At 40.8% G+C, this 22322-nt stretch overlaps 3 protein-coding genes across 6 annotated transcripts; all 3 read right to left on the minus strand.

The window, feature by feature from the left end:
- Positions 1-916: 916 nt before the first annotated feature.
- Positions 917-9533, minus strand: myorg (myogenesis regulating glycosidase (putative)). Its single transcript, XM_044024648.1, has 3 exons — positions 9414-9533; positions 5439-5797; positions 917-4982 (listed from the first exon to the last, which is right to left on the minus strand). The coding sequence occupies exons 2-3, from the start codon at positions 5699-5701 to the stop codon at positions 3191-3193; spliced, it is 2055 nt and encodes a 684-aa protein (XP_043880583.1). The 5' UTR covers positions 5702-5797; positions 9414-9533; the 3' UTR covers positions 917-3190.
- Positions 9534-10170: 637 nt separating this feature from the next.
- On the minus strand, positions 10171-13542 carry LOC122768566. 4 transcript variants are annotated; one of them, XM_044024651.1, is made up of 5 exons: positions 13101-13542; positions 11680-11981; positions 11546-11593; positions 10685-10804; positions 10171-10559 (listed from the first exon to the last, which is right to left on the minus strand). In XM_044024651.1, exons 1-5 carry the CDS (start codon positions 13218-13220, stop codon positions 10469-10471), a joined length of 681 nt encoding a protein of 226 aa, XP_043880586.1. In that variant the 5' UTR covers positions 13221-13542; the 3' UTR covers positions 10171-10468. The 4 variants fall into 4 exon arrangements, with proteins under 4 accessions (XP_043880586.1, XP_043880585.1, XP_043880588.1 ...); XM_044024650.1 differs by having other exon boundaries at positions 10171-10562; XM_044024653.1 differs by lacking the exon at positions 10685-10804.
- Positions 13543-14719: 1177 nt separating this feature from the next.
- zgc:109965 (Nicalin-1-like) lies at positions 14720-22128 on the minus strand. Its single transcript, XM_044023181.1, has 16 exons — positions 22028-22128; positions 20558-20727; positions 19196-19386; positions 18940-19084; positions 18290-18387; positions 18133-18210; positions 17923-18026; positions 16908-16996; positions 16648-16787; positions 16391-16569; positions 16185-16272; positions 16046-16084; positions 15471-15643; positions 15330-15383; positions 15172-15250; positions 14720-15056 (listed from the first exon to the last, which is right to left on the minus strand). Exons 2-16 carry the CDS (start codon positions 20697-20699, stop codon positions 15000-15002), a joined length of 1656 nt encoding a protein of 551 aa, XP_043879116.1. The 5' UTR covers positions 20700-20727; positions 22028-22128; the 3' UTR covers positions 14720-14999.
- Positions 22129-22322: the final 194 nt, after the last annotated feature.

The following is a 22322-nucleotide window of genomic DNA, read 5'->3' on the forward strand; positions in this document are numbered from 1 at the left end:
GCTTTTCAAAATAAAAGCAACACAGTTGTATTGCATGCGCAGCATAAACACTTGTTCATCTGTGTTTATGACTGACATACCGGACAGGGATGCCGTATGTGGCCCGCGGGCCGTAAAATGCCCAGGTCTGTGAGAGTGAATGGTGAATCATATGTGGCCCTGTGACGTACTGGCGAACCATCCAGGGTGTGACCCCGCCTATCGCCCTACGTCAGCTAAGATTGGCACAGCGACCCCTCTGGTGGAGGATAAAGCAGCAGAAAATGGATAGATGGAGTTTCTGTGGCCAAAATGTGCATGACAGGGTTGATATAAATTAGTGAGAACTGTCACTCTTTGTTTTGCTATCTGAGAGGTGAGAAACTGCACATTTGTTGTGTATGTTTTTCGTTCTTACAGTGTTTAATTGACTTCATGCAGAGTCCCTTCCTAGTTCCTAGACAATTTTCGGTGTCTGCAGAAGTAACCAAGAGTATTAGTATTTAGCCCCCACTGAACATTTTTGATCGATATTGGACATTTGAATTTCCAAAGTTGCCTTAAATAGTTTCACCTTAACCACAACTGACACCTGGCTTTTAATTCTAGCTGATTATATATGATTCCAGTTCATTTACAGGATTGTATTTCTACACGTTGATTCCCTGTAGTACAAAATGAAACATGTATCACATACTCTGCACTACAACATCTAATAGTATTAACTAAATAGTGGGGAAAATTGGTATCTTATGTGTGAAAGATTTAAAGTAATGTACCCATGTTTCTGTGAGGATAAGATTTCTTTAAATTCTTATATGAATGCAAATTGTAATGTTTGTAACACAGTCTGTGTTTATTTTTTGTATATTTGAGTTTTGGAAAATGACATCAAACTGTAAACAAACAACAAGCAGGACAAAATACAACACCAAAGTCACACTTGAATGATTTTAATACATTCATGGGACATCCAAAAAACACTCTTTAAATATTAATGCTGCCCTTCTGTCACAGGCAGGACACACTGGGTCAAAACAGCCACCAGCAAAAAATGTTCAGTCCGAACCAGGCTCTCAGTCTTGTTGTTAAGTCACAGACAGATATAGCTACAGCGAGTGGCTTGACCCAGATGCTGAGTGAGAACTGCTATAAATAGTTGGTGTTGTTATGATGACACTACGTCAAATAGCACAAACAACATCCAACAAAGGCATGGTTGCCCCATGTCCAAGCACTGAGGGAGCATGACTCTACATAAAGGTTGAAAGGCAAGGAGCATTAGAACAATACAAATGTCAAAAACGTGAAAATTGCACCATATGAGGGAATGAGGACATTTCCTTTTGCACATTTTTTAGCTTAAAAACTCATCAGAATTAATCTCAACAAACGTGACAATTAGACATTATATACAGCACAATACTTTCCATTTCGTTCTGAGATTAATAATCACAGTTTTAAAGAGCATTTAATGAGAGGATCATCAGTTTTGTATCTTCATGTAGCTGTCTTCAAAAGAAAACAACAAAAGAAAAGTTTAGGCAGTACTGTTTACTGTTGATTTTCATATGGGGGCCCACTTTTTAAAGCTAATTATCACGATCCAAATGCCAATATTAATCATGACAAAAACCATCATTTCCAAGAGATGTTTAGTAAATGAACTGAAACATCTTTTTATGCAGGTTATTTAAAACAGTTCTTTGAGGGGGGCCCCCAAAAAATGTCTCAAATGGTCTCCTCCCACGACTCATCTGGCCGTCCAAACCCAGTCTCCGGGAATCACTGAACTAACCAATATACTAATAACTAAGAGAACGTTACACAAAAAGTACAACATTTTACAATGCAATAATAAATGTTTAAGCAAACAAAAATCACACAGGTTAAGGCAGTCATTTTTAAACACATGACATTAAAGACCTCACTGCTCGCTGCAATTACAAAATATTCACACTTAACACACTGTACCTTTCAATTTGATAACACAATGTTGCTTAAATTCATTACAAAGTTGGACGCCAAGTCTAAAGAAATCAAACCATTTACACGTCGTTGGGTTTCATGACAAAAACACTTGCTTGTTATCTTAAGCCAAAGTATCACTATTAGTATTAGCATTACTAATCTGCACGCAGTGTAAACAAAGCACAGTGAAGACGGTTGGCAGACACTTCAAACAAACAACAGCCTGAGAAATCCGTTACCTGAGGAAGAGCATAAAATATTTAGTGCCTAATAAACTGCTATGTCTTCTTCTGGGCAAGGAGAAGTTACATGACTCCGTCTTGCACATGCAATTTGTAATGATTAACGTTCGAGCATTCATCTCCACAAGTGAAGCATGAGCGCTAACTTTGTGAGCGGTATCGTATCGTGCTACGAGAGTGGACAAAACACTGGTTAAATGTTTAGTCGACTGCCTTATTGCAATAATGGCTTCTCCTATGTCAAATGTTCTGTTTGGCTTACATTTCCTAAAAAGTCTCCATCTGTCTGTCTGTAAATGTGGTGCTAAAGACACAAGCAAGTGCAGAATAGACTGAAGTTTAAAATGAACCTCTATTTTGATTGTCTCCAGTGCTAAAAAAAACAAAACAAAAAAAAACAGTTTTAGTGTCAATCACAGCAATTGCAACTTCCTCAAGTCACAGTTGCAGTTTTCACAAATATTTCCTATACATGACTCATAAAGCCTTAAAAATGAGACTATGCAACTTCTGAAAGATCATTTACACATCCGCCTTTAAATTTGACCTGACGTATGATGTGGTTTATCACTTTTACTTGGATCATTTATTTTGACATGCCCACTAGCTTATTGTGGCTGAAGAGATATTGAATGTATATCATTGAGCCTGTACATAAAAAAAAAATCATATAATCTCATTTTATCTTTCTATTAAACAAAATGGACGTAAAAGAAAAAAGACATAAAAGAAAAACATATTGCATTCATTCAGTTTTGCGGGAAAGATAAAAAAAAATTAAGCTAAGGAGGGTTTGCATAATTTGAGTGCGCGCATTAAAATGTCCATGTGATGTTAAACATTTAATTTATTCTAAAAAGTCTTTATATTTCCACATGAAAGCATAAAAACATAAAAAAAGAACTAGTACTCAAACATAAAAGCTAAATTCAACAAGCTTGTTTCACAAGCAAATGGGAGCATGGACAAATCATTCCGTTTTACATTCCCTCATTTTCCTACACCCAAACAAAGTAAGCAATTTCATCCAGGTCCACAGGATAATCTGTGAGGTGCAGTGGCTCCTTGATATCAAATCTTTCCCCCTTGTAACTTTTCCAACGGCCAGCTGGGAGATAAATGTCCCGCTCTTGCTTTCCAGGCTCCAAAACCGGAGCAACCATGAGGTCATCACCAATCAGGAACTGGGAGTCGATTTTATAGGCCGTCTCATCACCTGTGGCAATCCACCACAGTGGCCGTATGATTGGGTCCCCGGTGTCCAGCACCTCGCCGGCCAGCTCCAGGACCCGCGGTGCCACAATGCTCTCATGGAGAGCTGCGTATTTCCGGGCAATTTCAACCACCTCGTTGTCATATTCCCACGGTGGAACAGAAAACTGCATGGAGGGCATGAAGGCTGACAGCTCCAGCCAACGGATATAGAGTTCACGATTGGGTAATGCACGATCACCATCTGTGCGGTTCAGGTAGGCATTCCCTCCGATCATGTCTGGGAGGATGAACTGGTAGCCAAGAATGCTAATGGTGAGCACAGTGGGGATAAGAGATTTGAGGCCCAACTCATAGCCCCACACCGAGTCTCTATCAATTGGTCTGAAGAAGCAGGATATGTTCTGGGACTGGTAGCCACTTCGCAACTCAGCTCTGTCATTGTAGGGAATCGCCATTTCCGTGTACCGTCTCGTGAAGAAACTTGGATCGCGAATGGGAGTTCTTGTGCTGAATTTCCATGGCAAGTAGTTTGTCTCCCCTGCATCGAATTTAAAAGATGCCACCCCGTACCTTGAGCGTAGTGAACGTAGCTGCGAGGAAAACCAATCGCGTGCCTCTGGATTTGTAAAATCCAAAATGCCGCCAATGCCGTTCCACCAGCGCACCATGGCCGGTAGCCGTCCTGTGGGCTCCCTGACAAACAGACCCCTCTCTACACAAGTGTGGAAGTTTTCCGAATCATAGTTAACAAAAGGGTGAATCCAGAGTGAAACCAGAAACCCATCTGATTTCAGTTTTTGAAACATGGCTGACGCATTGGGGAACTTTTTCGTGTCAAACTCAAAATCGCCATAGCGACTGGTGTAGCGGTCGTCTAGTTCCAGGTGGCTGCAGTTGAAGTTATACTTGCGAATGTTGTCAGCATATGCCAAGAGTTTCTCCTGATCAATCTTAGTCTTATGTAACGCCCAGGTCGACCAAATTGGATGGCGAAACATGGCTTTTGCCGGCACTTTGTTTGGTTTGTTAAAGTATCTACGAACCATGTACTTGTGTATGGATGTCACATCTAAGGCCACACAGACTCTGTAGCTTAGTTCGGCACATGGAGCTTCCCCTGGGTTTGGTTTGAAGGGACTGTCATTGTATCTGGCCTGGAAATACATGGTCTTCTCTGTGTCATTCCAGCCCAGGTGGAAGGGCACTGAATTATTGATCTTGATCGCTGTGGCATTAGACGAAAGCCAATAACTCTCCAATATTCCACCAAATTCATTACGGTTTGAGTAGATATCACCAGTGACAAAGGGTTTGGGAGCTTGTTGGCCAGAAATAGAAATAGGCCAGTGCTGAATAGCTGACACTGCACCACCATACCAGTGTGCAAACTTGTACGTCATGGCATGTTCAACAGGAATGTCAGGAACCAGTTCCTCCCAGCGCACACGGTAGCACTGCACTGTGTCCTTAGGCCGCACTGTCTCGATGAAGAAGTTAAGTTTACGATCAGTGGTTCGTCCACAGCTAAGAAACTCCCCCACCTTGGAGCAAGAATCCAAATCCAGAGTCCCTGACCTGCCAAGGTTTAAATAAGTGTTACATTCACATGTATAGTCACGACTTGACATGTTAGTAAGAAAATGTCTATACATTTTATTCATACATTAAAAAATGTACCATCGACATGCACAGTATACATATCGCAGAAGATATACACACACAAAAAATGCATACACTGTAATCCTCCTGCTGGTAGATACTTAGTTGTATTTAAACTAGTAGTAGTAGTACAGAATGTTTTTTAGAGTAGTAGAGTGTGTGAAAATATTCATATTGTTTATCAATAAAATCATGTTAGGATGGAAATAACGTGTCCAGTGTCTGCGCAGGTTACTGACTGCAATTTTGCTATTGCAATATATAGCAAAGTGATCACATATCACATTTCATGGTATCGTGCAGCCACATTTTTAAACAATATACTGATATATTTGAATTATGTACATTATGACACTGCTTCAATACACCAACCTGAAATCCATTCTGAAAACAATGGCGCCTCCCTGGTTGCGGATAATGTAGCCATCTTTATTCAAATCCAGCAGCTGAGTCTTGAGCAGCTCAGCTTTGCGCAGAGAAGCTATGTAATAACACCACGCTGTCACTGCTGCAATTACCAGCACCAGGCCGATTACGCCAGCTCCGACTAAGGGTCGAGTGTCCTTACTGAGTTTCTGCTTGGGGATAACATCTGTAATTGTGCCCCCAGCTCCTCCTGGTACCACTTGGTACATGACTTGAGATGTTCAGCGGGCAAATTCGAGAGCTAATTTTCATGTAAATGTTTTCCAGGGAGCCTCGTCGGTTGCACTCTGGCCCCGCTGTTATGTCTGTAAGAGAGAGATAAAAAGATTATAAGAAGCCAGTGCTGAGGTGTAATCTATTATTATCTCCTCGCGCATCAAATATCGTGTTTATGTTGGAAAATGCGTTGAATATATAGTGATTACAAATAGGCAGCATGTTCCTGTGGCCTGTGGTAACACTAAACAATAATAACACTTACAATAATAAAACAATAATAACACTAACAGGACCAAGTGTCACTGGTGGGCACGTAACAAAGAAAAGAATGAAGAGATTTCTGAAACTGAGCATTGGGAAACACAATTCTTAGGGATGTCCCGATACAACTTCTTTAGTTTTTATTTATCCTTGTAGGATTTTAAAAGATTTAACAGAAGTGAAATATAATAAAAACCTCGAAACGAGCATATAAACAACTTCCAGGTAGCCTAACCACAGGAGCCCAATGGGAGCAATGGAAGTGGAAGTTAAAAAAACAAACAAATTTCATCACCAAAAATCCTTTTTAACTACAAATGCAAATGAATCCATAAAATGGATTTATCGCCCAGTGACAGTACACCGTCTGTCTTGTATTAAAAATGTGTTGTTGTTTTTGTCGATTTCTGTACAGCACCTTCTGCATTTGTGAATGGAGAGTGTCCTGCCTTGTGTTCTTACCAGTTGTGAAAACTCTGAATATATTGAATTAACAACAAGACACGTCCAGAAAGACAGACCCAGCTCGATCCACAACCATCCAACATGTCAACCTGTTTCTCAGTCTGTCTTGTTTCCCTGTCAGTTCAAAGCCCCCATGACATTTCTGGCGTTGTCTTACACATCCTGTGTTGCTGTATAGCACTTAGAGGTATTAACCTGTCAGAATATGAACTTTAAAGTTGTGTTTGAGATTTAACAAAACAAATCTACTGCCAGTTACCCATGAGAAGATAAAGTGTGCGTCCTCAGCAGTAATTCTAACATATGAGCCCTGAAAAGAGACTCATTTGTATGTAAGGAAGTGAGGAGGCAGAAAAGGGGATTTGGACTAAAAGTTCTGCCAACTGTGAGGAGAAGAGGAAAGCATACTAATGGCCCTGTTCCACTACGGTCCCGGCTCGCCTCGGCACGGTTTAGGTTGCATCTCCACTACAAAAAAGTACCTACTCGTGACGTGGGCGGAGTCATCACTGCACGGCTGCATTAAACTGCGGTGACTTTGTTTGACAACGCGACACACACAAACGAGTGACTAGTGACTTGTAAAGCAGTTGTTTTCAGTGTAACTGAATCATTAGAATCGGTTAATTGAAACTATTTGTTCAGTACTTCCTCCATGACACAGTCACTGGACTGAAATACAGCAGCAGGGTTTGTGATGCTGCTCACGATCAGCAGTGCTGTCACTAAATACTCCTGTGTTAAATATTGAGATTTAAGACATTGTAGTTGTTGGAGATTAACACAAGTTTTTAGGATTGTTAAGTCTTTTAACTGATGTACAATTCGGCATTGTTCAGCTTGATTCTTGTGCGATATCTCTTCCTGTGACGGCACTCTGACCAATCAGTGGCCGGCAGTCTGACAACGTCACGCAGTGCATCTATTCCACGCAAATGGAATCTCGCCAGAGCAGGTACTAAAAAAAGTAGCAGGTACGAGGTACTATGCTTGTGGAAACACAACTTAACCGTGCCATGCCCATCCATTGTAACCCAAAACTAAACATTTTGAAAGAAAAGCAGACAGAACAAGTGAAAAACAAAATAATTTTTAAATTGAAGGAAAAAAACTATTGAATTTCCCTCAACATTGCAAGGGTAATTCTTACGGGTAATTAACTTGTTGATGTTTGTTATCGTGGCTTGAACTAATCAGAATAGATTAAATCAGAATGCAAAGCAGACCGAGGGGATTCCCGTCCTCTGCAGCTTGGTTCTAGTCCTAACTGCAATTGACCTTCATGCTCCTCTCTGGCAGCAAGGGTCGATAATAAAAAATGTTTGCTATTAATTAGCAATCTAATTGACTAATTCTGTGTTCAACCAGCCCTTGTATGGATTTCCCCCAACAACAGGAGCGATAACATAAGCCCATCATTAATTAACAGAGAACTAACTGTTGGTGCTGCAGAGATCCACTGAGGCTGCTGGACTCTGGTAACTGGAAACTGACCAGACGTGTCAGCAGAGGATTAACTGTGTATCAGGCCTGTTGTATAAAAACTGTAGCTGAAATTCTCGATAACGGTGAGTGCAAGAGCAGAATAGGTAAAACTATAACCACCAGCATCTCATCACTTTGTCTTTGTGCTATAACCTACATCCCCAGAAAAATCTCAGACCAAATCAGTCTTTAACTTTTGAGTTCAAAACAGACAGATGGACAAACTGACAAACGGCAGCAAACACATGACAACTGCTTTACTTTGTTTGTAGACAACTGAGATTTGGCAGGCCATTACTCAATCGAGAAAATAGTCGACAGATTAATCAGTAATGACAATAATAACAAGGATAATTTGAGTGTTATTTGTTAATTGTCTGTCATATAGTCAACACATCAGTATGTAGAGTTTTTAAAAACAGACTTAAGTTTCCTCTTCACACGTGTGATGTCTTATCATCTCGTCATGTTCTTATCACTGAAAAAAGATGAAGGGGCAGATATTTTTTCCCCAGAGTCGGACATTTCTTTGTTTATGGTGTTTGTGTGTGTGTGAGATCAGGGAGGTTTCATATCTGCTCTTTCAGGCAATTTGTTATCTATTCTGCCATGGAGGAGAATAAACACAGAAGTGCTGATAAAGCTGGAGCAAGCATTTGAGAAGGTCTCACTATCTCATGTGTCCATGCATGTGTGCGTGTGTGTTGGGGCTGAACTACATTATTTGTTTACATCAATTTATAGTTAAGGTTTTCTTCTTGAAGAATTAATTTGTTCGATCGATAAAATGTGGACAATAATAACAGTCAGCTCTAATTTGGTGTTTCTCAAATCTCAAAATAACAATGTCCTTAAATGTGTGTTTGTTTGTCCACAAACCAAAGATATTACGTTTGCTGTCAAACAGGAACAAAGAACAAAGATAACAAGTGTAATTTAAGATGCTAAAATCAGAGTTTACTTTATTATTTTATCAAAAACACACTCAAACCATTTAATTAATTATAAAAAGAATATTACTGGTGGTTCATTTAGTGAATCTAATAATCGTTGAAGCCCGTGTATGTGTGTGTTGTGCATTAAATATTGCAGACCACTTTGAACGCAACACCAACTAGCTCGACTAGCTTTAACAGCCAGTTTTACAGTTAAACTTTCTACTTTTAGTTGTTTTGTTTTTTTTGTCGTGAATCAAATACATGCAACACACACACACACAACGGGATTGAATATATTTCCAAGACGATACATGAACAGACGTTAAGGCCTTTTTCAGTTGGTTGGTTTGTTTTTCTTCTTTTTCCTCAGCTTCGTGTACAGTAAGAACACAAAGTCCAATGTATAGAAAGCCGTTGTTGTGCGCCTCGGAGGGTTGGTGCAAGAAAGTTAACAGGGGGAAAATAGCACGGGATATAACCTGACATCCAACTATCTGTTACTTTAACTGCGTTTTCTTTTCAGCTGTTTATTAATAAGAGTTAGTTTACGTACCGTTCGGCAGCAGCGGCGCACGTAGCTGCTCCGCGCACAACTTGTTTGCTACAGTTCCCAGAAAAGGACCGAGAGAGAGAACCAGGCATGTTGTTGCGTATCCGCCTCGTCCGCGCCCGCTGCATCATGGGAAATGTAGTTCGGGTTAGACTCAAGGATCCAGTCTGAGCAGAGAAGCGCGACTCAGGCTTGCGACCGTTCTTTTATGACGTCATTGAGGACATTTGCAAAGAAAAATCTTGTGTTGTGTGACGTTTATTGTGTTGTTAACGCAAGTGCAACATTTGTTTTGTTTAATATTTTCACTGCCCAACATTATGTATTTATTTATTTGTTGCCTTCATAACTCTGTGCAATAATGAAGTACTTGACTTGACGTTTGTATGTTTAAATTGTTTTAAAAAAAAGGAAATAAAAGTGTTGCGGGTACTTCCATTGTCCATTGTCCTTTGAAGAATTTGAAGCTGTTCAAACATCTTTTTTTTTTGGCTTTAAGTAGCACATAAGGGGTTAAATAAGGAAAATAGAATAAAATAAGATAAAATTAGATAAAATAAAAAAAACTCACTTAGTTTCATGCAAGTTGTTGTCTTGGCAATGACTGAAACTTGGTAAATGCTGTTAAACTCACTGCAATCTTATCCCCAGACCCCCACCCCGAGTTTAATTTTGTATATATGAAACTGCCCTTGGTAAAGTGTTTGTTTGTTGCACTCTTTCTCTTTTGAGCCTGCATATAAAGAAAGTCATCTCACTATTAGCAGAGTACAACTTTAATATCATATGCAGATACACATTAGAGCCAAAGCCCCTTATGCCAAGTTCTCTGCTGATTAAGTACACTACTGCAAACACGTCCACAAAGGGATAATAGCAGAAGGGGTGCATTCTACAGTTACATTATTCATTCTTACTCGTCGTCTCACTGGGTTAATTAGCGAGGAATTAAACAATTATGAAGTTAATGATTCTTCATTTAGGTGTGGAAGCCATCTCAAGGACCTCTCCACCCCCACCGTAAGTGTCCCACTTTGTAAGCCGGTGGTGTAGTAGTCCTAAGGAAGGCATTCAGACACAAACTCCGGGTGGATGATGAAGTGTCCGGCTTGAAAGGGCTTCACCACATGGAAGCAGCTGTAGCACCTGCTACTAAAAGAAGAACAGGAGCATGGATCAGACCTCAATGGTTATGAGTTCACTGACTGTAGAGACAGGCATAGTCCTGTTCAGTGAATGACGCTTTGTGTTATTAAATGCAAGTGAATATGCACCTATGATCCAGAGGGCTATTAGAGTGAGTCGTGTCATATTGTGCTCGTGGAAATTGGTGCTGAGTTCCTGAAGGATTGCTGGTTTGAGGTCTTGTCCGATGCTGAGCACCTGCACGTTGCCTGCCAGACAAATAAGCTAGCCTTAGATTTTCGAACGAAAATTACTAAAGTCTTCGCATTTTATTTAAGTTCTGTCAAAACATTTTGTTGGTAAGTGGTTATATGGAAATCCTGGCCCTTTTGTAGTGGGTACATGGCGTATACTTGCGTTTCACAAAGACTACACTACTAGATGCAGCACAAATATTGTTACAGAGGTACGATGACTAAGTAACATGTTACAGAATCAGGTCATATTCACTAGTCAAACTAAAATTAATATTTTACTCTGGTAACCCATGGGAATGGTGCCAAAAAATGAAAGGGTTTTGTTACTATTCCTAATGGAAATGTAAAAAAACATGTACCACACTGCTCCAACCACTGGAAACTACTCTGCTTCCCAGGTTCACAAAGCATTCATCTCATGAAAGTGCTGAAAGTCCAGGGCTATTTGTAGCAGAAGAATCCACTTTCACTTGTGAATCTCTTCATGGAAGCTTCTTCACATTGTCAGCCAAACTCCAACTGTTTGCAGCCGCCTGGCTTCACCTGTGCTCGATTGCTGTTGTGCCTCACCTCTTTCAGTCCTCACATAAAACTAATCACTTCCTGTGCACAGCAGGCTAATGTTGCGCTCATTCAAAACACCACCAAACTGAGAAACAAAGTCACACTCGACAGCATGAAATCACACTGACGCGATACAATCCTCACTCTGTTCTCACGCTGCAGTGTTTTCAGGGTTCAAAGTCTTCTTACCTGAGTCGCTCTGAGATTGGTTGCACATTTCTCAGATAGTCTGTTCTCCTGTAAAGAAAATCAGTATCTTAGTCAGTATTTGTGGTCAGTGGTGCTTTTGCCTTATACTGCAGATGGAACAGGTCCATTGTAACCTTTGTGGCTCCTTCAGAGCTGAATGGAAGTGAACTCCAGTGGCGGCAGGAGGCTCGGTGAGCTGCAGTTTCTGCAGTTTGTCAGCAGAGGGCAGAGCTGCGTTGACAGGAGGCATGTGCTGGGGTTTTCCTGCCTCTGCACTTCTCAGATAGTTGCCAGGGCCAGCTGTAACTGGACTGTGAAATGAGAAATGTGTGACAGGAGGGAAGAGAGGACGGTCAAAGTCCACAGGAGGCGAGGGGTGTGGAAGCGAGCGTGTTGACTTGTAGCTGGGCTGTAGGCTCCGGGGAAACAGAAAGTCCTTCAGGGGAAACAGAGAGGAAATTAAAAGAACAGATTTTTGTGGGGAGAAACGTCAGAAGAAAAGGAATGTATTTGTATTTGTCCGTGACACAGTATCTGGAATCAACCTCATTCATCTCCACATGTAGCTACTAACATCAGCAGGTAGTTAAGTCAAGCACTTTATTGTCACAGTGGAGCACAAATTGACTTTCTGACAACCACAGAGGAACATTAAAAACCCTAAAGGCACAATACAAACAAGTAAGAAGAGTTTGAATCATTAACAATTCAACAAATAAATACAACAAATCACAACTCAAAACAGAATAATCACACGGAATATGTTAAAAAGATGAGTCTTCATACAACTAATACAGATAATTACTGGATGTTCTGTCTTCCCTTTTCTCCTAATGAACTGAACATACTCCAAAAGGAAAGGCTAGTTGTCGTTTTTTTAAACATATTATTGTGATGATATTTTTGTTGATCCTGTGTTATGATGTCTCTTTTCCTTTTTCTTTATTGATTTTCAATTGAATTCTAGTTTTCTTTAATCCACTGAGACTTGCTGAACACATCTTTTTAGAAAAGCCTCGTATTAACATAAGCACACGGTCTTATTGCAAAGCGTGATTTAATTGTTATTATTATTTCATTGTACTCTTTTACATATGATTTGTATTTTAATTGCCGTGTAGAGCGCTTTGTAACTTTGTTTTGAAAAGTGCTCTACGAATAAAGTTTGTGATTAGTATTATTGAATATATTTGCTTGTGCAGTCGGTTTCTATTTAGAGTAAAGTGACTGCACCCTCCTCTAAGTTCTGTTTACTCCATGTCTGGATAAATAAATAGACATGGAGGAAGTACTGAATAATAGATGAGCCACAGCTTTTACCAAGCACAGGGAAATGTAAACAAGCATCGACCAATTACTGTAAAGCACTGTAATATGCACGGTCAAATGAAAAACTATAGAGTGTCACTGATAAGTAATTCATTAAGAACCATAAATGCATTACTAGAAAAGGTCGATTTATTCAAAAGTTGAATTATTTTTCAATCATTTCTCTGCACAGGTTTTTAATATTTACTTTAAACCTCACACGTCCACCACATGTGTGGCATCTTACCGGCCGAGGCTGGGGGTTGTTCCTACGGTGGGCAGAGGTGGGTCGCAGTGGTGCTCTCTTCGCTCCATGTGGGGAGCCGAACTGCTCTTTGTACACACTGAGGTAGAGCTGAGGAGCCATAGTCACTCACTGTCTTACTGATTCCCCCCAGCTTTACCCCCTATAGTCTGCCTGAAAGTCATGAACATCTTCTCCTCCCCTGTCACCTGCTGGCTCCTCCCTTTCCCCTTCATACCTGTGTTCCTCTCCTTCTGCAGTATTTCTTCTGATAATGTCTGCAGGATTTTTCTCTTTTTTTTAATAGTTGCTGCTGAGCTGTGTGTGCATCCCATTTTGCTGCTTTTTGTGTTTCAACCAATCAGTCATTGCATAGGTCTTTACAACACCCAGAGTGCTTTACATAAAAGTATAATACAATGCAGAAATAACACACAATATTCAATATAACAATATATTAAAAACAATAAAAGTAAAGTGTTACTGTGCTACTAGGTTTTAAAAGTCAATTTAAATGAATACATTTTAAGTTTGGCTGTGGAAATTGTCAGATAAATGATGGTGTGCAAATAAGGGGGTAACCTGTTCCAAAGCTTTGAGCCAGCAACAGCAAAGAAGGGGTCACCCCACTGTTTGTGTCAAGCATCTGTGGCTGTAAATCTTACATGGATCTGAATCTCTGACCAAACACATGGTGAAAAGAAATTTGCCTAAACGTTGTCCAGTTGGGTAGAGTTTCCCCTTCCCCTTTCTCTTCAGCAGAGTGCTGGTCAAAGCAGACAAGTGGCTTGAGATTGTAATTGTGTTTCTTGTAACCTGATGCTAAAGTATTTAACCACATTTCCATTCAGAGCAAAGTCTTTACTCAATAGTTGATGAGTTTTGTAACGGCATTGTGCAGCTCCTGCGATAAATATTGGAAGGTGAGGCAGGTTAAGAGCCTCCTTGCTGAACCACAACAACTCTTTTGTGCTACCTGAGCCACTAATCCCTCTAAGCCCCAGGCCCCCTGCTGAGACATACATACCTGGGGTCACTGTCCATGACCTACTTCCCTCCCAGGGTCGATCACAAACCTGCCACCACTGATCTCAGCTCAGCCTCCGGCGGTTTAACTGCAGGTTGTTAGAACCCACTCCATTTTATAGAAAGGGGACAAACTAGTGGAGGAGGAGGAGCAGGAGTGGGTTTTTTTGAAGATTCTCCAACCAACATCCAGGGTCCCCCTCCACTTACTGCCAGCATGTCACATGAGCATCAATAATTCACCAAGTGCTGAAGGGGGGCCTTTGTGAGTCCATTGGTCTCACAGAGTTATCTGTGACAGGAACTGCCTGTCCATCTCGCCACAGTGGCTGGGCCTTGTTTGACAGCCATGTTAGGCTCACTCAAATCTATGCAAACAGATGCAGAGCAGAGGACATGAACAATCATGTTAATTATGTGGCAGGGACATGATTCATTCATTCATTGCAGAGTCCAACTAACCTCTGCATGTTTTGGGACTGTGGAAGGAAACCGGAGAACCTGGAGTATGAATGTCCTGCAGAGGAAGTTGAATCAGACCCGAGCTGTGCTGTGTGATACCTTCCTCAGTAAAATTTAAGGCACGAAAACATTCCTTTGTTTTTCATTTATTTTATTTTATTCTCTTCACATTCCTATAAAAAATGATGCTCGTTGTTGTGGATTTATGTGCAACAAAGGGTATAAACAAACATCTTTAAAACAATAAATATTTTAAAGCAAATGTACATTTCACACTTGTGCTGCATACATATGCATGTGATCACTCCGAGGCTTGTCTTGCATTGTTTTTCTGACTGGAAGAAATTCCAACATGTGCAGTGCGGACGTCAGAAAGCAGTTGTCACATTCCCAGGATTCTTATTCTCAGCGGATTCACTGGTGCTTGGTTTTCACTGCAGCCTTCAGTTTTGTGTAGACACATCCAAAATTCTGTAAGCCAGAGGAGACAGATCATCGAGCGGTGTCTAACAAAGTGATGCACGCCTGAGCTGTTTACAAGAAAGTAAATGCTGTGTTATAATAAGAATCGACATCATAAACAAACCTGGATCGCATAGTAAACAATCCCCAAATAAGCGGCAATGCAGCCACCGAGGAAGAGATCAAAGGCTGCAGGTTTCACTCTGAGAGAAAACAAGAAAGTCATTACTCAAGTCATAAAGTAGCACATGCAAATAAACAGTAATAGCGTGCATATTTTACCTGTACATCACTACCGGTTGCTCCATTTGGTCAAAAAAGGTAATATCAGGGTCCCTGCATGACAATGATTAAATATAGTTAACCATTTATTGCAATTAGTGCAAATTGCAATAAATGAATACTTAAGCGGTTACGTAATACCGTCTGTCCTGGCGGAAATCGTGTCTGTGGACTTGCTGTAGGTATCGTTTAAATTCGTGCTCCAGTGAACTGACCAGCAGGATGTGACCGGGCTCCCTATCCAACAGCTGGGTTGCCCGGGGGACCGACATTAGGAAGGACATCAGGCTCGACATACGACTGTCCTGAAAGTCCTGCATTGATGATTCGGATGTATAGTTATTAGGAAATGGGATTTAAACGATTTGCATGGTTATTGTCTTTCAGAAACTGCTTTTCACAAACGGAGAATGGTCAGAGAAAGAGAAAATGTCCATTCCCAACCCAATCCCAGCCCCATAAGGGAAATATCTGGGCTGACAATATGGGTCCCAGGCCGTTTTTCTGCGGTTTTCGTGGTAGCCCCAGTCCTCTTGAGACCATTCAGTGGTTTTATTTCAAGTTCCTAATGTTTTAAAATCAAAGGACTCAAGCTGTTGCATGAGTCTGGGCCTGTGAAGGCACAAACACTTACACTTGTTATGCCTAAAAACAAACACCAGAGGTCAGCAGATCCCTTTGCGTAATAATGAGAAGTACAGTATTCAGGAACTTACCATCTGTCCCTTAAAAACCTGCACATCTTTTGGTGAACCCTGTTGGAAAAGTAGTAGATATCATCCACACATAAATCAGTTATTAAAGAAATACTATAAATACTCAATAATGTATTCAAGTACTCATGATTCTGCCCACTTTGTCAGAGAGATTGTAGATAAACTGTGCCAGTGCTTCTGCTATGATGATGCCATTGCGCTTCATTTTCCTGAAATCCACTTGTGACCTGTGAGACGATATTCACGTGCTCAGTTAAGAGCTAACATCACATGTGTCTCAATGACATCGAGAGTGAAACGAGGCCTCTGAACTCAAATTGATCAGAAACAGAACACAGAACCTACACCGTGTCGAGTATCGACCCTCGCAGCTCAGATTTGGGGTCCTCCAGGTGAGAGAGAGTGAAACCCGGGATCCTGCGCAGACTGTAACGCTCATGCTCCCACGCTACCGTGGACTCCACAAGATTGATCTTTTTATGGACCAAACCCACCTTCACCCAGGGAAATCTGGAAGAAACTACCTGGAGGAGAAACCAGAGATGCTCATTAAGGTTGCTGACACGTGTCTGTATTTTGCAGCCAGCAGCAAAATGTGTTACCTCCTCCAAATGTTGGATGAAAGAATGCATGGGGGTTGCATTTTTAGGAGGCCGGGACACATGCATATACAACTCATCAGCGTTGGCCAGTGTATCCAAACACACAACAAACGCCACATTGTCATGAAGCAGACTGGACTCTGCAGGGAACATGATTGGACGGAATGAATAAAATAGTGTAAATATAGAATAAAATAAGCTATATAGTAGCTTTATAGTGACATGACACGGTCCACGTGGTCACAAAGCCACAAACTCACCTGCATGGTCCAGATTCTCCTCAATCCATCTCTTTGTGCCAAGAAAGTTGTATTTTCCACTTCCAGTCAAGGAGAACATTAAATTATACCTAAAACACCAGAAACAAATATGACAATACAAGCCAGAGATGTATAGTAACAAAGTAGAACTACTTCACTACTGTACTTAAGTACTAAAAATGCTGTATCTTTACTTTAGTGGAGTATTTTTTTTTTGTAGTTTGATACTTTTCCTGTTGTTTACGAAGGAGACCACCCCTGGCCCTATTTAGAGTCTGTGTTTGATTTGAGAATTTGTGGGCATAAAACACCATTCATATCGAATGAAATGTCTACTCTGCCTCCCTAAAGATTGTGAAATAATGGCCTTCAAAAATCCACCTTTGAATTTGAAGAAACATATCAAGGTAAGTTACAAATATAATACACAAATGACAACACCAGCTTGAGCTACCAGAAAGTGCTAGCTAAGTAGCTAGCTACCCGCAGTTCCTAACATGCTATTGTGTTTACTTATAGCAGCTAGCTAACGTTAACTAGCTGGCTATAACGCAACACTTCTACTTTTTTACTTTCAGTTCTAGAGTAGTACATTTTAAAATAAACTACTTGCAATACTTAAGTACAAAAAATGTGGTGCTTAAAGAACACATCAACAGCTACTGAAGTCACATTTTGACTTTTTGAGTACTTTTACTTTCACTCAAGTTGTAGTCTCTAGTACACTTCGAGGTAGGAAGGAGGAAGGTAAGTTAGCTTAAAGTATAAAAATTAAAAAGATATATATTAATAACAGATCAATGCATTATTTGTTATGTAATTATACTTAAATACCTATAAAGAAATGACTCACAAAAAAGTAAAAGTGCTCATTATGTAGTTGTAAACGTATTATTATTGTTTTGTGATGTTCATAAAGTTGCAATACTAATGTAAATGTACATCGTTACAGTGTACTACTGCATGTATTGACCAAACGGCATCATGGTTTTGTGGCGTTACCATGGTAACTTACCGTGGTCTGGTCCTGGGACTACTGTAAAGCTTCTGGAAGAGGCGCATCAACTCCAGCAGGATGGTAACTCCACTGCCATTAGAGTCCGCTCCGTACGATAACCACTGCGATGAGAAGAGCCGTCATGTGTTCATCGTCATGAACACATTACTACACTGTAACTACATGACTCTTCATAATGAAGTGTTTTATCACGAGTATAAAACTCACTGGTGTCAGCCCATAGGAATCATAGTGGGCAGTGATGAGAATAGTGGGCACATCTTCTCCTGCTCCTGGAAGCACTCCCTGTAATACACATCACCTCTTTACACAGTGGAGAACTGAGGACCAATCACAAACTGCATTCACCAGGTTACATACTCACCTCCAGTGTGACTATAGAGATGTCAGTCGTGGCCTTGATTGGGGCGTTGTTGCTCACTAAGATCTGAAAAGCTGTCGCTGTGATCATACTTCGAAGAACTGCCGAAGAACGGTAAAAAACAACAAATAAAAAATCAAATCAAAACTATTTTGATTTGAAAAAACAATGACTCAGATTGCGACTATGCACGCATTTCTGAAACCTTGAAGCTCACGTAAACGCTCTGTATTTAAAGAAGGAAGGAATATGTAACATGGCCCCATGAAGCCCAAACATACATGTGATGAATGTATCACATCTATGCACACAAGAATATAAATGCTGCATGTATTTTTTATTTTTTTTTGGATCAGTTTTAAATAGTGAAAATGTTTCCGAGTGTTGTGTTTCACCCACTCACCCACTTACACACTCACTCACTCGTCCTCTACTGCTTTCTCCTCCACATGAGGGTCCCAGTTGACACAGGGTGAAAGGCGAGACATCACAACAGTCCAACACAAACAACCATCACACTCACACCTACAGTCGATTTAGAGGGTGATCCCAAATCTGCATGTTTCTGGACTGTGGGGGGAACCGGAGAACTTTGTCCCGACCCAGTGTTTGTGAATCTCAGTACATCTATATACCGTCTTGCACCGCTGTACCTCGGATGAATATAGATGAGGTTCGGGAGGCTGCGGCCTGCTTGACCTCCTCATACATGTAAAGCAGCTGCTCGTCTTCAGGTACGACATACACAGGCATGAGCGTCTCCGTCTGCAGAGTCTCCCTCTCACTCACCATGAAGGACTGAGAGAGAGAAAAAAAAGACAAAAGGTGTATCATATGATCATATTCACAAGTTATAACCTCTTATTTTCTGCATTTGTTGCAGCACAAATACTGTTAGGACCATGTTACCTGCACAGAGACCGGGGGGATACTGGAAGTATTTTTAGGCACCAGAATCAGGATGGCCGCTGCATTTTGCTTCTGGGCCTCCAGATATTTTTCGGTAGTGAAGTCCGGCACCTTCATGATGACACAACGGCGGGTCAGCACTGGTTCATCGGCCGACCGTGCCTCCGCCACCACGATGGCTCCATGGCAACCTGAGTGCACAAAAAGTGAGGAGAAAATTAAAATGAATATCAACTATTCCACCAAAAAGAGAAAACTTTGATTTTAGCACTCAGTGTACTAGTTTTAAATTTTAAAGTAAATGCTCTAGGGCAGGGGTGTCAAACTCAAATGACCTGGGGGCCAATGAGCATTTAGTCTGGTCAAGCGGGGGCCGACATAGAGGAAAAAAAGTGGAAAAAAAACAACTATTTAGTAGCCGGTGGGCAATATAAGATATTCATTATGATATTAGGCAGCATTACAAAGTAAAAGTGCTTGTTTTGATATAAAATGTTTCACAATAAAAACATATTTATGATGCACAAAAACAGAGAATTAAATTGAAAATTTAGCAAATAATGACGAAGATCACTGTAATTAAAACAGCTTAAATATATGGAATTTCACGTGGAGTGTAATACATTTAATAAAGCAATGATTATAACCAAATGTCTTATTACTATTATAAAAATATTGCCGGCAAATACATTTAGTCTTATATTCTGTCTCTATTCCATCACCTCGCACAGTGGTGGGCGGGCCGCATGTAATCAACTGGAGGGCCACATGTGGGCCACCAGTTTATACAAGATGTTTATTAAATGATATGCAAAGTTAAAAAAAAAAACATTAAAAAATAACATTTGTATAAATATTTTAAATTAGTATGAATAATTACAGTTTTTGATTGTTAAGTTCACATATGAGGGTGGAGTTAAAAGTGTTTAAAAGCAATTACATTTGGTGTGCATCAAATTCAACCTTTCGTAAGACTGTGCATTGTTTCCCACACAATTTCTCTTAGAAAAACCAGGTTGACCTATTCAAAATAATATTGTGTTTTACAGAAATGGCAGTAAAAAATAGCCAGAGGCGTTGCAGTATGCACAAATTTGCTCTCGTCACAATTTATATTGTAAATTGGGTCACGAAGGTTTGCCATTTTTTAAAAAAAGTGGGTCCCCGTATAAACAAATGTTTGGGGAAACACTGCGGGAGAGTTTCACGTGCAAATAGTCCCAGGTCTGCTGTAAAACTGCTCCTGTCAGAGATGATTTATTTGGCAATTATTCTGTGTATTTAATGCTGACACATCATTGCACAAATATAGCTTGTCGCTGTATGTAATTACTTTTTCTACCACTGCGGGTCTGAACATACCATGCTTCCGTTGTGCCAGGTTGTACTGTTGCATCCTGTAGGCAGTGAACTCATAGGAGGATACAGCAGGAAGAGCAGAGCCATGCAGACACTGGGCGCAGAGCAGCAGCACCACAGCCACACCCACCGCCTTCAGCGACATGATGACACGTCCAGTTGTTTTTGCAAGTCTGGGAGTCAAACAAAGTCAAACACTCACCTGCCACTTTATTAGGCACATCTGTCCTTCTGTCTCATTCATTCACTGTCCACTGCCTTAGACTCCACTTGAGCCAATCCCCGCTGACATAGTGCCAGACAAAATCTATTCTCTCTCACATTCACACCCATGGTTAATTTAGAGTGTCCAATTAACCTCTGCATGTTTTTGGACTGTGGGACTACCTGGAGAAAATCCATGCAAACATGTGGAGAATGTACAAACTCGGTTCTGCCTTTTTGCTGTAAGGCAACTACCCCGTGGTGTGTGACACGTACGTACACCTGTTCTATTGCTTCTTAATGCCAACACCTTATCAGCCAATCAGCAGCAACACAACACATTGAAGCATGTTGACATCGTTTTTTTGAGTAGCAGAAAAGGGAGGAAAGGTGATTTAAGTGTCGTTTGAGTTGATGGTGTCGAAAGGAACCCCTCTGACACAGGACGCGTACCGAACAAAGGGATTTTATTTGGTTACAGGTCAGGCATCAGACCAAGCCGCTGCAGCAGCTCGGGAACAATTCTGCCCCAGAATAGCAAAACTAACCTTAGATTATCTAGCATTATCATTGTAGGCATCACATGTTCCTCTCTCCTGTTTCCATGGTGCAATGTGAAACTTGAAAAACAAGTCGGGTCTGGATGTACCGTACTGTCTCATGATCTATAAATTGGATGCAACAAGTTTGGACAATATCACTATTTAGAGACATCTATAGTTCCTTAACACACCATATCCAGGACAGACCCTCAAGCTTCCTGTCCTATACAGGATGCATATTGTAAAGCGTATGGTCTGACTGTCATGTGTCCAGAATGCCCTCTTGTCTCATGTTTACTTATTAATATCCATCATTAATGCATTTAAGGATTAAACATGAGCTCTAAGTTCATATACTTCACAAGTGACATAACCTAATCTCTATGGTTTACAGAGAATGATCAAAAATGTCCAAGGTCAGAGAAGAACGGCTCGACAGCAGCTCAGATGACCAGCCGTTATAACCAAGAAGACCATATCTGAACACAACACAACACACAACACAACAACATACACACCACACCAACTTTATCAGGTGTCCTGTGTACCTAATAAAGTGGCTTTGAGTGTATTATGTTATAGGTAAATTGACCAAATGTGACTACATTGCCCTTAACAAGTACACACTAGTAATGACCATTTTATGATCCCACAGTATTTTTTTTATCCATGACATGGAAGTCAACGTGGATGAAATAGCAGGATTTTGGGGTGTTTGAATGCTCACCTGTCACCCTGGCCCGATGACCCGTCTCATGAGCCTTTCCCTCGACGCGCTCCTCGTAGCAATGCCCTGCAGCGTGGACTCACGCTCCCTGCAGCTCCAGATCCAAGACATCTAGGTAAGCCACCACTCACCATCTGCTCCCAAAGGATCAGCTCAAGCTAATCACAAATACCCCCCACCCCAACTACTCACTCTGTCTGAGTACACACTCATTCACCTCACTTCAGTGACTAACAACACATCACCACCAGATACTGTGTTAATGTAATGTGTGTGTGTGTGTGTGTGTGGATGG

Source organism: Solea senegalensis, linkage group LG4 (genome assembly GCF_019176455.1).
Source record: "Solea senegalensis isolate Sse05_10M linkage group LG4, IFAPA_SoseM_1, whole genome shotgun sequence".
NCBI classification, from domain to species: domain Eukaryota; kingdom Metazoa; phylum Chordata; class Actinopteri; order Pleuronectiformes; family Soleidae; genus Solea; species Solea senegalensis.